The sequence below is a fragment of the Centropristis striata genome, chromosome 21, assembly GCF_030273125.1.
Source record: "Centropristis striata isolate RG_2023a ecotype Rhode Island chromosome 21, C.striata_1.0, whole genome shotgun sequence".
NCBI lineage: Eukaryota > Metazoa > Chordata > Actinopteri > Perciformes > Serranidae > Centropristis > Centropristis striata.
The window spans coordinates 16,911,421-16,925,354 of record NC_081537.1 but is presented as its reverse complement, the minus strand read 5'-3'; the positions used below and the strand labels follow the sequence as shown (position 1 = coordinate 16,925,354).

The 13,934-nt window shown below is 40.2% G+C and overlaps 1 protein-coding gene across 2 annotated transcripts in view; it reads left to right on the top strand.

Annotated features, from left to right (window-relative positions):
* The window catches only part of LOC131959353 (disks large homolog 5-like), a 40,374-nt gene that overhangs the window by 8,172 nt on the left and 18,268 nt on the right, over positions 1-13,934 (top strand). For both annotated transcript variants that reach the window (XM_059324522.1, XM_059324521.1), the window contains exons 3-16: positions 1,108-1,276; positions 1,611-1,754; positions 3,820-4,003; positions 5,453-5,709; positions 6,076-6,388; positions 7,714-7,944; positions 9,827-10,011; positions 10,141-10,266; positions 10,483-10,615; positions 10,723-10,847; positions 11,287-11,462; positions 11,629-11,732; positions 12,708-12,800; positions 12,903-13,880. In XM_059324522.1, the coding sequence (XP_059180505.1) occupies positions 1,108-1,276; positions 1,611-1,754; positions 3,820-4,003; positions 5,453-5,709; positions 6,076-6,388; positions 7,714-7,944; positions 9,827-10,011; positions 10,141-10,266; positions 10,483-10,615; positions 10,723-10,847; positions 11,287-11,462; positions 11,629-11,732; positions 12,708-12,800; positions 12,903-13,880 (3,218 nt within the window). The remainder of the gene's footprint in view (positions 1-1,107; positions 1,277-1,610; positions 1,755-3,819; positions 4,004-5,452; positions 5,710-6,075; positions 6,389-7,713; positions 7,945-9,826; positions 10,012-10,140; positions 10,267-10,482; positions 10,616-10,722; positions 10,848-11,286; positions 11,463-11,628; positions 11,733-12,707; positions 12,801-12,902; positions 13,881-13,934) is intronic.

The following is a 13,934-nucleotide window of genomic DNA, read 5'->3' as shown; positions in this document are numbered from 1 at the left end:
TGTGGAAATATCAGAAATAAAAACATTATCTTTCTGGGGGAGAGAAAAAAACCTCAAATATGTTCTAAGGTTTCTCAGGAAATACTCGTCAAGTAATAGTCAGTCGCTGGTTGCTGCCTGTTTAGACTCTGAGCACATGCAAGTGATTACACAGATGTGAGAAGGATTTAGAAAACCTACACACACACACACACACACACACACACACACACACACACACACACACACACACACACAGACCTGTTTAATTTGGTCATTCTCTAAGGAAGAGAGGATTTGACCGGCCAATGCCACCGAAAGAGAAACAGCTTTGATTTGTATCATTGGGGGGGATTTCTGTGTTATATATTCACAAGCACTGATGTTAATGAGTAAACAGTGAGGTAGATAAGTAATGAAGTAGATTATTAAACTCATTCTTGATGAAAAAATGTGAGAAATTATTAAAAAATAAATGATACAGTAAGACAAAGGTTAAAGTGTTATCTTGTATTGATGGTGTAGACGTTTGGTCCAGTAGCTGCAATAAAAGCTAGAAAAGTGAATAATTGGTTAATATTTAGACCAAGTAAGTTTAGTTTGAGTGTTTTGAGCCTTGAGAGTAGGGTGCATGATTTTTTTTTTTTAAAATGAGATCATTTTTGACTGATAATGCGATTCACGATATTGGAAGGAATCATCATTTTTGCATCAATAATCTTATTTTCATTGAGAAATTAATTAAAATGGTCATGGTGTCATTTTTTTGCAAGGATCTGTACCAACAAATGTTTTTTTTTCTTCAGTCTGTAGAACATGATTTGTGGGCTGGGAAAGCTTGCAGCACCACAATACTTTAATTCAGAATGATATTCAAATATTGCACTTGTCCATATTTTAATTTAAATAAAAAATGCAATTAATTGTGCAGCCCAACCTGTGAATACACAAAGCATTTGTCCACCTTTTTGAAGTTTTAAGTAAAGAGTTTGAAATAAAACGTGGACTAGAGTATTGTGAAAACACATCACAGTTTTATTAGAGTGAGTGTTTAAAAAAACAAAAACAACCCCATCATTTGAGCTCTGTGAACAACACATGCCACCAGTGACATGCTGACTCACACAGGAACGCCCGGTCAAGCCTCCTCCCCCCCGCCTGCTCACATGGACAGCCACCAGGTGAACGAGAAGATGGAGACGGTTCTGTTCCAGCTCAGACATGTGACCCGCGAGAGGGATGAACTACGTAAACGCCTGGCTCTCTCTTCACCCGGAACTACCTTCGATGACTGCAGGTACTGTTCTGATCACATGCAGCTAACTGACTTTTTTTTTTTACCAAAATAAACATTCTGTGAATAGAGGCCTTTTGCCTTGTTCAGCTTTTAAAAGCAAGAAAAAAACAAGTCATGTAAGGTCTTACGTGATGCAAAATTGGTTTATAATATGCTCAACTCTGTAAAACAAGGGGTAAGCATGCAATTTTAATGATGCCTCTCTTCCTTGTGTTCCCAGGAGTACAAAGTTTGTATGATGTTTATCCCACTCCTGCCTCTCTCATCCTCCCATGTGGCATCTTAAAACTTGATTTTAATGCATCACAATTTTGTTTCCCTCTCTGTGAAATAGACCAAACTCAAAAGCAGGTCATGACTACGAGCGTCTGAAGCTGCAGTGCATGAAAGCCATGGCAGACCTGCAATCCCTGCAGAACCAGCACAGCACCACCCTGAAGAGGTGCGAGGAGGCTGTGAAGAAAGCAGACTTCTACCAGTGAGTGGAAAGCTCTACTACAGGGCTTTTTGTAAATTTTTTAACAGCCGGAGCATTTGTGCTGTACGCATTTGCGCTCAGCCTGCAGGGTTTTAGCTTGTATTCAGTTCCTCCTCTGACATATTCACAGCAGATTGCATTGAACAGATTTTACTTTTGCGAGAGTAATAGGGATGAAGCCTTTATACCAGTTCAAAGCTGATGAGTTAAGCTTTGCAAAAAATCCTTGCAGCTCTTCATCAATTTAATTTCATCTTTGTGATTGTGAAAATAATGTTTTTATTGTCTTCTTAGCCGCACAAATCCCAAGTCATCTTTTAAGACCAAAGGTTGAGAGCAGGGACTGTATTACTTCTCCATAAGTAATGCCCTTCTTGAAGAGTTCATGCCAAAGCATGCTCTGTAATCATCATCTGAACCCTGTGTGCATGGCACGGCATCTGTGCCATGAGGATAATGCTACAAACGCAGCATTTGTTGCCCCGTGAAATAAGCTGTGCCGAGTCGATGTGAAGGGGAGGCTGGTCCATTTGTGTGATTTAATGATGCCATACTGTCTCCAAAGTGTAGGGAGCCAACATCTGGCCCCAAATGCAAACAGACAGATGAAGGATTATTGCCATTTTTAAGCCTCTCCTTCTGGACCCTGTTTGCACATCAGAGAAAGTCTTTATTTATTACTGTACTATCTGCCTCTGCACTTATTCATTCACACTAAACACCATCCTCAATGGGGAAATCACATTCATGCCTTACCAGTGAATTGTAATAAGATCAATAAGTCACTTAACACATAGGCTAGCATTTTCACTCCGTAATCATGGAGGATTTTATTGGTCTTTGTAGTAACTCATGTCTGTACTGTCACCAGTTAAGGAGTATTTCATAAGAGGCTCTTTTTTCTGTTAATATTGGCATAAAACTAATTGGCATCTCTGAAATGACATGAAGAAAATACTTCAAAACAATCAGAATACTACCATATAATTATTTTATTATATACAGTCTAACTACTGCAGATCAGAATGCATCAGAGAGTACCTTTAGACTACAAACAGCTCCCTAGGAAACCAGAGACACGTTTTAGCCTGTTTTTGGGGCCCTGTTGCTTTCATTCTCAATATTCTTCTTTCTGTTTTTACAAGCCATATTCCCTAGAAGTTGGAATGCTGTTCTAAATGTAATCAAAACAGAATGCATCAAATTTAGAATGAGTGTAGATATTTACAAAAACAAAAGTTTGTCAGTTTGAGGGTTAGATATATCACCTGAATGTAGGTGGCAAAAAAAAATGTTTCATTGTTTTTCACAGTGTCCCGACTTTTTTGAAATCTGGGTTGTATTTGAATCCACTAGAAGTATTCATGCAGACAAACTGTTATGACCGAAAGTCACCAAAATTGCATGCAGCACATCCACTGATGTATGCAAAATATATTAAAAATCTGTGTCTCCACAAGCCTTGAATCAAATGCTACTAAAACAGACACAAATATTCTTTGTATACTTGATATTGTATGTTTAAAACAGTGTTGAAATTAGTAAAATGATGAGTTTGACATTTTGATTTGTTTAGGTCCAGGGTTTGAATTTTGAAGCAGAACACATCTAAAAATTTGATTTATGCACAGAACAAGGACAAATTGTGTACATTAATTAATTAATAGAAGCGGTGGAGTGCTATCTGAAATGATTAGCCGATTAAAAGGAAATGACAGTCATCAACAGCAATTTTCATAATCAGTTAATCATTGAAGTAAGTAGGAGCAAAAATGCTTCTCTTAGTTAACTTTTTGCTGCTTTTATGATTGTAACTGGAATATTTTTGGCTTTGGGATGGTTGTATAAACGAGCAATTTGGAGACATTACTCTACAAAATGTCAAAAAATGGAAAAGAAAAATGTCCAGGGTAAACAACCAATCTAAAAAAGTCATTATATGCCAAATAGTCATTAGTTGAGTCATGGCCATATTTTCTTCTTGGCTACAAGTGGCGTAATGCTGATTTTAAACACGGCTGGCAGTGCCCAGGGTCTGACGGTACTTGCTGTGGTGTCTCCTCAGTACGCTGCACAGCCGTCTGGCAAGCGAGCAGGCCCAGCTGAAAGACGAGCTGGAGGCGGTGAGACAAGACAACATCCAGCTGGTCAGGGAGCACAACCACGTGAAACAGGCCTGCGAGGAGCTGAGGAGGCTGCACGACGACGACCAGAGGGAGGTGGCTGAAATGAGGATGCTGCACCAGCAGGTACCCATGAAGCTGCATCTACATCCATGCTTATTCAGCTACAGATGAGAAAACATAAAGATATACTGTCCGCACACACGCTGTAGGACTCGCACACCCATTTCCGTCTCCGACTGCCCTTCAGATTCAATCACTTGAATCTTGACAATTGAGACAGAAATCAATGCATTTCTCTCTCTGTGACCATTACGTCCAAGACGACAACATCATTCAGGGAAACGGGGTCAGGTGAACTCGTCCTCCCATGTCTCCATCGATCAAAACATTCTTTCAAATTAGACAAATGTCTTGAACCTGCGTCTCTTACTGTTTCACCGTCTGACATATTGTCTAACTGCAGTCAGAAGGTCAGATCATTAAATGTTGGACATACGTTACAGAACCATGGGGAATGTCCTACACGGCTCTTTGATAGCAAGGATACATGCCTCATTGTCCTCGGAGCTCATGTCATCATTAGGTATACTAATGTTCAGCTTCAGTCAAATTACGACTCAGATTAGCTCTGTGGTATCAGTCCAAAGTCGACCTTTACTGTCTGGTTGTTGGATACCAGTGACATACTGTACTTTCTCTCATCTGAAACCTGTCCTTTGTATTGTATCCTGTAGTAATTTACTAGAAAGAGAAGGCAGAATATACAGAATATGTATGTGTAAGATTTAGGTTAGATATAGGCTAGGGATGAGCATTTGGAAGAAACCATTTTATATTATAACGTTAAACAATTAATCGATTAATTGCTGCATGCATACATACGCAAAATAAAAAATATATATACAGAACTATGCAAAAGCCTGTTTTGATAACTAACGCTTTTATTTTGAAAGGACGAAAAGAGCCTTAATTCTGTCAATCGTAAAACTAACTCAACTGAGATTATACTATAAAGATAATGTCAAGGAGTTCAATGTTTTATGTTTTAGCCCCCGAAGAAGCATAAGGTTAGTTTTCACAGTAATCTTCATATTTAAGTGTTTCTTTTGTATAAATAAGTTTAGGGTAAAATAAAAACCTAGTAATTCATGCTAACAAGGTTTGGTACAGTAAGATAGTTTTGCTCAAATTAATACTCTTGTATTTCTGTGTGTTTTTGTAATTGTTATTGCAACTTTCAGTTTGAAAACTGTCGTTTATCCAACTTCCAATTCGCAGCTCATTGGCTTATTCACGTACGGCCCTACGTGAATAAGCCCTACAGGTTACAGCCCTACAGGGCTCAGCCCTGTTTCAGTTCAGTGAGCACTGATACCAGTCATAGATAAAATAAAAATAAAAAAAATGCACCGATTGATTTAAAATTCCACGTGATTGGTCAAATTAAACGACCATTAATCGATCATCGATTAATTATTCCCATCCCTAATATAGGCCTACCTACCTGGTCAGGACCAAATTACACACTGTTGCTTTTTACCACGTTTAATTCAGTGATGATGTGATTTCCAGGTGATGAGAGAGGGCTCCTCTGACGTCCTCAACAAGCTTTATGACACAGCTGTGGACAAGTTGGAGGCCTTGAAGGGTGACTACGAGGCTCTGAGGAAGCGCTACAACGACAAGACGGCCGGTCACAACGCAGACCTGAGTCGCCTAGACCAGGCTGAGGAGGAGAACCACCGGCTGCAGAAACAGCTGGACATGCTGCTGAAGCAGAGAGACGCTGCCATCCACTATCAGCAGCAGTACTCCTCGTCTATAAGAAGGTGAAATATCACCGACACACAAAGCACTAGAAGCTGCGCACACACTGACTCGGCAGCTGTAAAAAGTCTAATGATTAACAGCAAACTTTGCTTCAAACTCAGTACTTGAGAGTAATGCCAAGGTCAAATCTGCACAGTGCTTAAAGCATTCCTAATCCAAGGCAGATGAAGCTTTGCAGATGGACAGATGCTTTCCCATTTTAAGTTTTCCTTTTTGATCCTGTGAATGGGAGCTTGGTCACTTGCTGTTTTTGCATGTCTGAGTTTCTATTGGTTATGTTTTAAAAAACTCATAAAATATTCAACAGCAAAAGGTGACAATTTATAAAGAGCAGTGATATCCAATACATTCCCTATGTGGTTCAGGTTTGACACCACGCAGCTAGAGCTGTCCAAGGCTGCAGCTCAGAACAAGGAGCTGCAGCGGGAGATGGAGCGGCTGCAGTCAGAGGCCACACGGCTGAAGACCCAGCAGCTCAAGGCGGCGAAAGATGGCGAGAAATACAAAGAGGAGCGGGACTCCGTGATCAGCGAGTACCGGCTGATCATGAGCGAGCGGGACCAGGTGATCAAAGAGGTGGACAGACTGCAGACGGGGCTGGAGATGGCAGAGGCGAAGCTGAAGAACACGTCGTCGGAGAGACGGGTGGCCAGCGAGGAGCTGGAGGCTCTGCGACAGGTAAGAGCTGAATCAAGGCAGTCCAGTAACAGAATAATCCACAGAGGTTTCCTCCTCTCCTGTGATTAAAACCGGTGAAAACACTGAATTAAGCCATTTAACCTTAAAAATAGGTGGTTCTCTGATGCTGTTCAAAACCTGGTGTCTTGTTTTGGATAATTGGGAAAGAACACAACTCAACAAAATATATAACATAGATCCAATGCATAGATCTAGTCATTTTTAGATATTTTAATGTGAAAAATGTATATATTGAACTTGAAATTGGATTTAACAGTTTAAATTAAGGACTGAAAGAACAGTTGGTCCTGTTTTGAATTATTAACTTGCTCAATGCTTTACAAACAGTAATTTCACAATGATTGCTTTTTAATTCACAGGAGTATTTTTAATGCTGTGTGGAAAATAATATATAACGTGTTAACGAAGAATGACTTGTTGCATAATATCTGTGTTCCAAACATATCGACTGTAGTTAAGCGGGTTACAGCAGCAGTCATCATTAATTTTGGCAACGCCCAGAGCTCATTTAGACTGGCCAAAAAACCAATCATGTGTCACCGTTGGTATTGAAAGGCTCAGCGTGAGTCTGTCCAGCCAATAAAGAAAACTTGAAAAGGACAACACCAATTGACCTCTAATTTAAAAACAAAAAAAAAGTGCAGAAAGTTTGTGTTGGTAGCACATTCAGTTCAGTGACATGACATAAGATTCAATTGCATTTATTAGTAGTTATTATTTATTGATTGAGATAAGAAGGACAGATGATACAAAATAATCATATTTTTAAAATGAAGTAAATCTAGATTCACATTAAGCTCTGTTGCAAAATCAAAAACTAACCTGTTTACTTAATTTTGGTTTATTTGAATAAACCAAGATTTACTAGAGTTTTATCAATATGAATATGAATAAGATGTTTTCTTAGCCAAATTTGAATAAATAACTTGAGGAACTTGATTATTTTGCTCAATTCAATTTACTCATCTTTCCTTTTTAACAGTTAACCTATTCGAGTGTAAGTTTAAAGTAAATACTAGATCACATTTTGAATTGTAGATTCAAAATAGATAGATGTAAATTCTGGTGCAACTGAGTTGAATTTAATCTAGGTTTGGAGTAAAAACTAAACTGATGTTTAAATGTTCTTAATTTGAAGCTAGATTTGGTGCCACCACGTTGTAATTGACTTTAAATTGTAATCTATCTCTTTATTCGTGCAACCCAACCTGTGTATCAGATCGACACAGCCAATTCAGAAAGTTATGAGCACTCACTTTTGGTCTCCATCATCCCCATGTGATGTGTTTTTCTGTGACCTGAAGGAGCTGGGCTCGGCACTGGTGGACAGAGACCGGGCCATCTGCGAAAAGAACGAGCTGCTGGAGAAATACTGCCACGAGGTGAAGGACAAGGCAGAGGCCCAGAAAGAGCTTAGCCAGGCCTGCAAGGACATCGAGACGGTGCGCGAGGAGAGGGACGTGGCCCGCAAGGAGAGGACAGAGGCCATCATCCAGAGGGACCAGCTGCTGCGAGAGTATTACCAGGCCAGACAGGTAGCCAGACAGACGGGAGATTTATCATTACAAATGGTGGGGGGGGGATTGATTTATTCCCCTGACAATAATCCCTTCATCCCATCTCATATAGTCGTAGTAAATGTTTTTTTTCAGCAGCTGGCGGGTTTCCACACATTGATTTTGTTGAGAAAGTCACCCATCACACTTTGTTTTTAGCATGATTGTCAGATTAATTGCAATGAACGTCCTGAGATTCCTGCATTAGGAAATTACCAGTAATTACAGTGGAAAGCTCTCTGACTTTGAAGTGCACAAGAAAACTGCACCGCATCAGAAAAGGATAATTAAGCCAAACAACAGTACAGTAAAGTCTAATGGAATTAATTTAGCTATGGACTTAATTAATGCTCTCACTACCCATGGCGCTCTCTCTGCTGCACTTTTTTTTTCGCGCGAAGAGAGACTGAGAGAGCATTAGCTACAGTACAGAAGCACCAGCACACTCTCCCTTATTAGAGACGTACACTTAGTATGCTATATCTGACCCACTTCTAACCACCATACCTAATCCAATCAGTGACTGTTACGCCTCAAACCACCCTTACAAGACATCATTTGTAGTTTGCAGCAATCTATATGATGTGTTTATGGTTAAACATGATGATAAATTTAATCTCAAAGTCAGTTGGGTTGGTTGAGTTTTCTATTTTTTCTTTTTTTTGCAGATTTCCCCTAAACGCACCATGTACTAGATCCTCTTATGGGTATACATCAATGGGTTAGAAGGCTTAAAAAGCATCAACACTGCATGCAGGCTGATAATACCATAACACAAGATTTAACTCTCTGCAAAGTTACTGTAGACAAGATTTAAAGCATCCTTCATCTTTATAAAGTAATCCAGCCGACATTTGTTTGCATGTATTTGACTGGCAGCTGTGATGAGCTGCCAGATAATGTTGCAGCAAAAGTTTGAGCCAGGCTCAACTCTATGCAGGACAATTAGTCTTTTCTTTTGTTTTTGGGGGATTTTCGTGTGCTCCTGCCTGAACTATAGAACCAAAGCAAAAATGCTTCTAGCATGGTGAAAAGTTTAAAGTTTTGGTAAATGCTCAAAGCATGGAAAATCCTTTTAAAACAAGACACTACAGGTTAATAAAGTAGATAGATGTCTTTCAGTAGATGTTACCATGATAATTATCCAGTTGATTATTTACATGAGCATCAACAATAATCTTTCCTTTTGATCCGCGTACAAAATACCTGTATTTTTTTGTTGACGTATCAAAGTAAAATGTTTTTACAAAGGGAAATTTGTATATATTTTATCACACAAATCAACCATAAAATATTGTTAAATATTAAAAATATCTATTTTTTTTGCCTTGTTTTTAGGAGCAAAATGTTATATAAATCAGGCTATGAATGATATATGAACAAACGTCTCTGTAAAACCTTCAGAATATATTTATAAACTGGAAAACTTTGTATGAAAGTGCTCCTGAAGTGGAGATTTCCGCCTCAGAGTTTGAGAAAACTCATTTTGAGAATTTGGCCTTTAAGGATATGTATTGTAAAGTTCTATACATTTTGGATAACACTGTGAAACTTCCCCAGTTGATAACTTGCATTAAGACTTTTCCTTTTTGTATTAAAAGTTTTCTGAAATGTTGTGTTTAAATATGCAAATAAGGTGAATTTAGGAGAAATCCACAGATGCAAAGAGACAAAATGTAGTAAAAATAAGCATATTGTACATTTTGGCTGTTTTCTTTTCACTAGTCTGAAAGAAGTCATGTTACGGAAGCAAAATAGCCCAAAATCTCAAATCACAATATACCTCCAAGCTCAATATTAGATTGAAATCACCTTGCTGCTCACATCCTTCATCACCTTACATTTCCTTTAACTCCTCCAGAAACAAGACTCTGCCACTCTGGACATGGAACGAGCAAACAAGGAGATCGATATGCTGAGGAAACAGTACGAGGCCATCTCTCAGGAGCTAAAGGAGGCCGTGCAGGAGGCTGAGGTGGCCAAGTGCCGACGAGACTGGGCCTTTCAGGAGCGGGACAAGATCGTGGCAGAGAGGGAGAGCATACGGTGAGGAGTGGGGTGTCTGTTTATATGCGTATAGGTTGTGTTTACGTTGCATGTTAGGGAAGATGAAAATAGGTTTGTTTACATTTTGTTTTGGCACTGATTTTGTGTGAAAATGTGTGCACCTGTCAGAACGCTGTGTGACAACCTGAGGCGGGAGAGGGACAGAGCTGTGAGTGATCTCGCAGATGCTCTGAGGAATCTGGATGACACGAGGAAACAGAAGAACGACGCGGCGCGGGAACTCAAAGAACTGAAGTGAGTATTTTTTTTGTCATTTTTCTGCGCTATATTTAGGTTTGAACCTTTTGATTTTGTTCAAGTTTGTGTCATTTGTCTTTGCTCTTGTTTTGGGGAGCCGGAGTGATTTCATACCAGATCTTTTGTGCCACCCAGTGGATGAAGCATGTCACTGACTCAAAAGCTGACTACACTTTTTTAAAGAGCTGTTTGTACATTTCCTGTGGCCTGCAGAGAAAAGATGGAGGACCAGTTGGAAAAGGAAGCGAGGTTTCGTCAGCTGATGGCTCACAGTTCACACGATTCAGCCATCGACACGGACTCAATGGAGTGGGAGACGGAAGTTGTAGAATTTGAGAAGCACAGAGTAAGAACCATCATGAATCTTATTATTTTCTTAATGTATATCCAGTAAACTAGCCAACTTTTTCTGCACTATCAAACTGTAAATTAATTATGTTTTGTCTTATTCAGGACATGGATTTGAAGGCACTTGGGTTTGACATCGCTGAAGGGGTAAATGATCCATATTTACCAGGAGATTGTGGCATTTTTGTCAGTAAGGTGGATAAAGGAAGTGTTGCTGAAGGAAGATTAAGGTAAATGTCTTGTCACCTCAGCAATTTTTATTGGGTATTATTTTTTATATAGATTTTCAGTTCAAATAAATGCAGTGTGTTTACCTTATATAAATATATCTAAAGGTAGAGACATTTCCTGATTTAGAACAAGAAATTTAGGATCAAAGAGCCTAAAGCATCCTTTCTAGCCTTAAATATTGTTGTTTAAAAAAAGTTGTTCAAGCAATTTTGGGGTTGATACCATTCATTTCACAGATTTTGTGCTTAAGCTAATCAGTTCTGTCAACTGGAGAATTAATAAGAATGTTGTTGTTTTTTAAAATTCCTTTCAAAATACCACATTAAGACACAATGACCTTGAGGAGCATCTTAAAAAATGTCAACATTTATTGAAACAAACTCACAGCATGAATTTTTCTAAGATTTCTGAACCCTCGCTCCGATTCTCTCTGTGCAGGGTGAATGATTGGTTGTTGAAAATCAATGACGTGGACCTGACCAATAAGGACAGGAAGCAGGTGATCAAAGCGGTGCTGAGCGGCGAGGGAGTGATCAATATGGTGGTTCGCAGACGGAAGTCATTAGGAGGACGAATCATCACTCCCATCCAGATAAACCTGGCTGGACACAAAGGTCAGCTTAGAGCTCCAATTAAGAAATAAAAACTTTGATAAGACTGATGAGACTTGATAAGACTTATGATAAAACTTTATCATTAAAATGTTGCTGTTAACAGGCAACTAATGGCGTTCGGTCAAGTAGAGACTGCTCTGATTTCTGATTCTGTGTTATGTTTCAGACAGTGGCATAGGTCTGGAAAGTGGAGTGTTTGTGGCCACTTTGGCTGCAGGAAGCCCAGCTGCCAGAGACTGCGCTCTTACTGTTGGTGATAGACTCTTAGCTGTGAGTATGCTGCCCAAAAACTTGTTGAAGTTAGATTATAAAAGTTGAATTGGATTTAATTCCGTGAGACGGGTACTGAACAGAGACATTGGCCTCTGGTGCCCTCTGCTGACCACAGGCAGGCTGTGTTTGATCAATGAACACACTGGACATTAGATACCTGAGCTGCATGTGGCTCTTCAGGCCGTCTGCAGTGGCTCCCTATGGCTGTGACAAAAAAACAAAAAAGTTTACATTTTCATTTTCACTCATCATTGTTATAGGCTCAAAGCAATTTGTATTCTACAATTTTAAAAATGTGAAGCTTATATATGGCAATAAAGCATTTTTAAAACACATTAGTCAACTCAAATGTGCATCATAGCTTATGGAAATCTTAAAAAGCCTTAAGCTATAAATTTTGCCAACATCAAGTCTAGTTTTGAGTTTCCCCAGCTAGGCTAGCTTAGCAAATTATTTATTGAATTAATATTTGATATATTATTATATGCTGAACTTTTAATTATTCATAATAACAGAAAATACATTTTTCAAGATACTGCAACATTTTTTTCATATACAACACGATGCTACGCTTATTAGCCAATGGCTTTTAGCTTATAATTGATTAATTATGTAAAAAATGTTGACTTGACATCAATAGATGTAAAATAAAAAGTCCTACAGGAGTGATTGTTGAATACATACAGAAGCCTTTTTTTTTTTTCTTCAAATGCCAATCCGTTGTTTCCAGCAGTGATGTCTCATTCCTCCTTTTTACACCATTTTGAGCCCTCATGAACTCACACACTCAGCTGCACACTGAGGGCGTAGTGTTTAGGCTTTAGGGTGGTGATTTGGATTGGGCCTTGTTGAACTTTGTATTTCTCACACACCTGCTTTGACAAGCATAATGAATATTGTGCATGTTTTGTCTTTGAAGGCAAGTTGTGCTTTCTGGAATTTTTTCTGACCTTGTGTTTGTATCCACTTCAGATCAATGGCATTGCACTCGATAACAAGTCGCTCTCTGAATGTGAGTCTTTGCTGAGGAACTGCCGTGATTCTCTCAGCATCTCCCTCATGAAGGTGAAGTCCTTCAACATACACACACACTTGCATGCTTTAATTTCTTCACCTGAAACATAAGTATACTAAAAAAAGGATTTATTTACCTCCCTTCTCCGACAGTTCCTCCCACAGAGCTGTTCTGGTCAGAGTTTATTTGAAGGTTTGAGAGACTCAGAAAAGGTCTCTCGGCTCCAGTCGTGTGAGATCCACGCCAGGAACTGCAGGAACTCCAAGCACAACTGCTCCAAGCACAACTGCTCCACACAAACAGACATTTGCAGCTGTGAGCTGGGCGGCAGAGGGGATGAAGCGTGTAAGGATACTGGCGACTCTCTCAACAGCAGCAGCAGCAGCAGTTCTCACTGCCACCACAAACCGTTCTCCAACGGTTCTCTACACTCCCGCTCCCATTCCACCTCCCACAGTCCCTCCGAGCCCCACCCCGACTTCTGCTACAGGAGGCCTGAGCTCCACCATCGCCCCTACACCTTCACTCCCGTGCTCTCTGACTGCAGCTCTCCTCAGACAGCTGTGGACCGAATTCAGAGCTCATCAGAAAAGCCCGCCGGAGGCACGTGGCCTAAAGTTATAGCGGGGGCTTCTATTCCTGAGTGCGCCCAGCTCACCATCTACAAAAAAGTCAAACAAAGGAAGTCCATCTTTGACGTTAACGCTTTCAGGAGACCTGAGACGTCCCCGAAACTGGACTACATGTCTCTTTCTCAGTTGCCCAAGCACTCCCCACAGAGCTCGATATCTGAATCGGCTCAGACCCCTCCCACCCCGCCAGCCAGGAGCGACTCGTTCAGGTTCAAACATCGGCAGCAGAACAGCTCGGCGTCGGACTCCACCATCACCACCGGTACTCCCCCAGCATCCCCGGCCCAAGCTACAAGCCCACAGGACGAAGGAGAGGCAGCGAACCAGCTCTATTACACAGATGCTCCTCTATTAGAGACAAAGAGTGGCTCCAAGAAACCTCCTGAGGAGGGGAGTCGGCACAGGGCAGAGGAGCGACTGAAGAGGAGGTACCGACCAAAATCAGCACCGGCACTGCGACGAAATGTTACTCCATTACACATACCTGTTCCCATGCAGGTAACTGACATACTACCCTGATCTGATCTGGCGTACTTGTGTTAAATATGAATT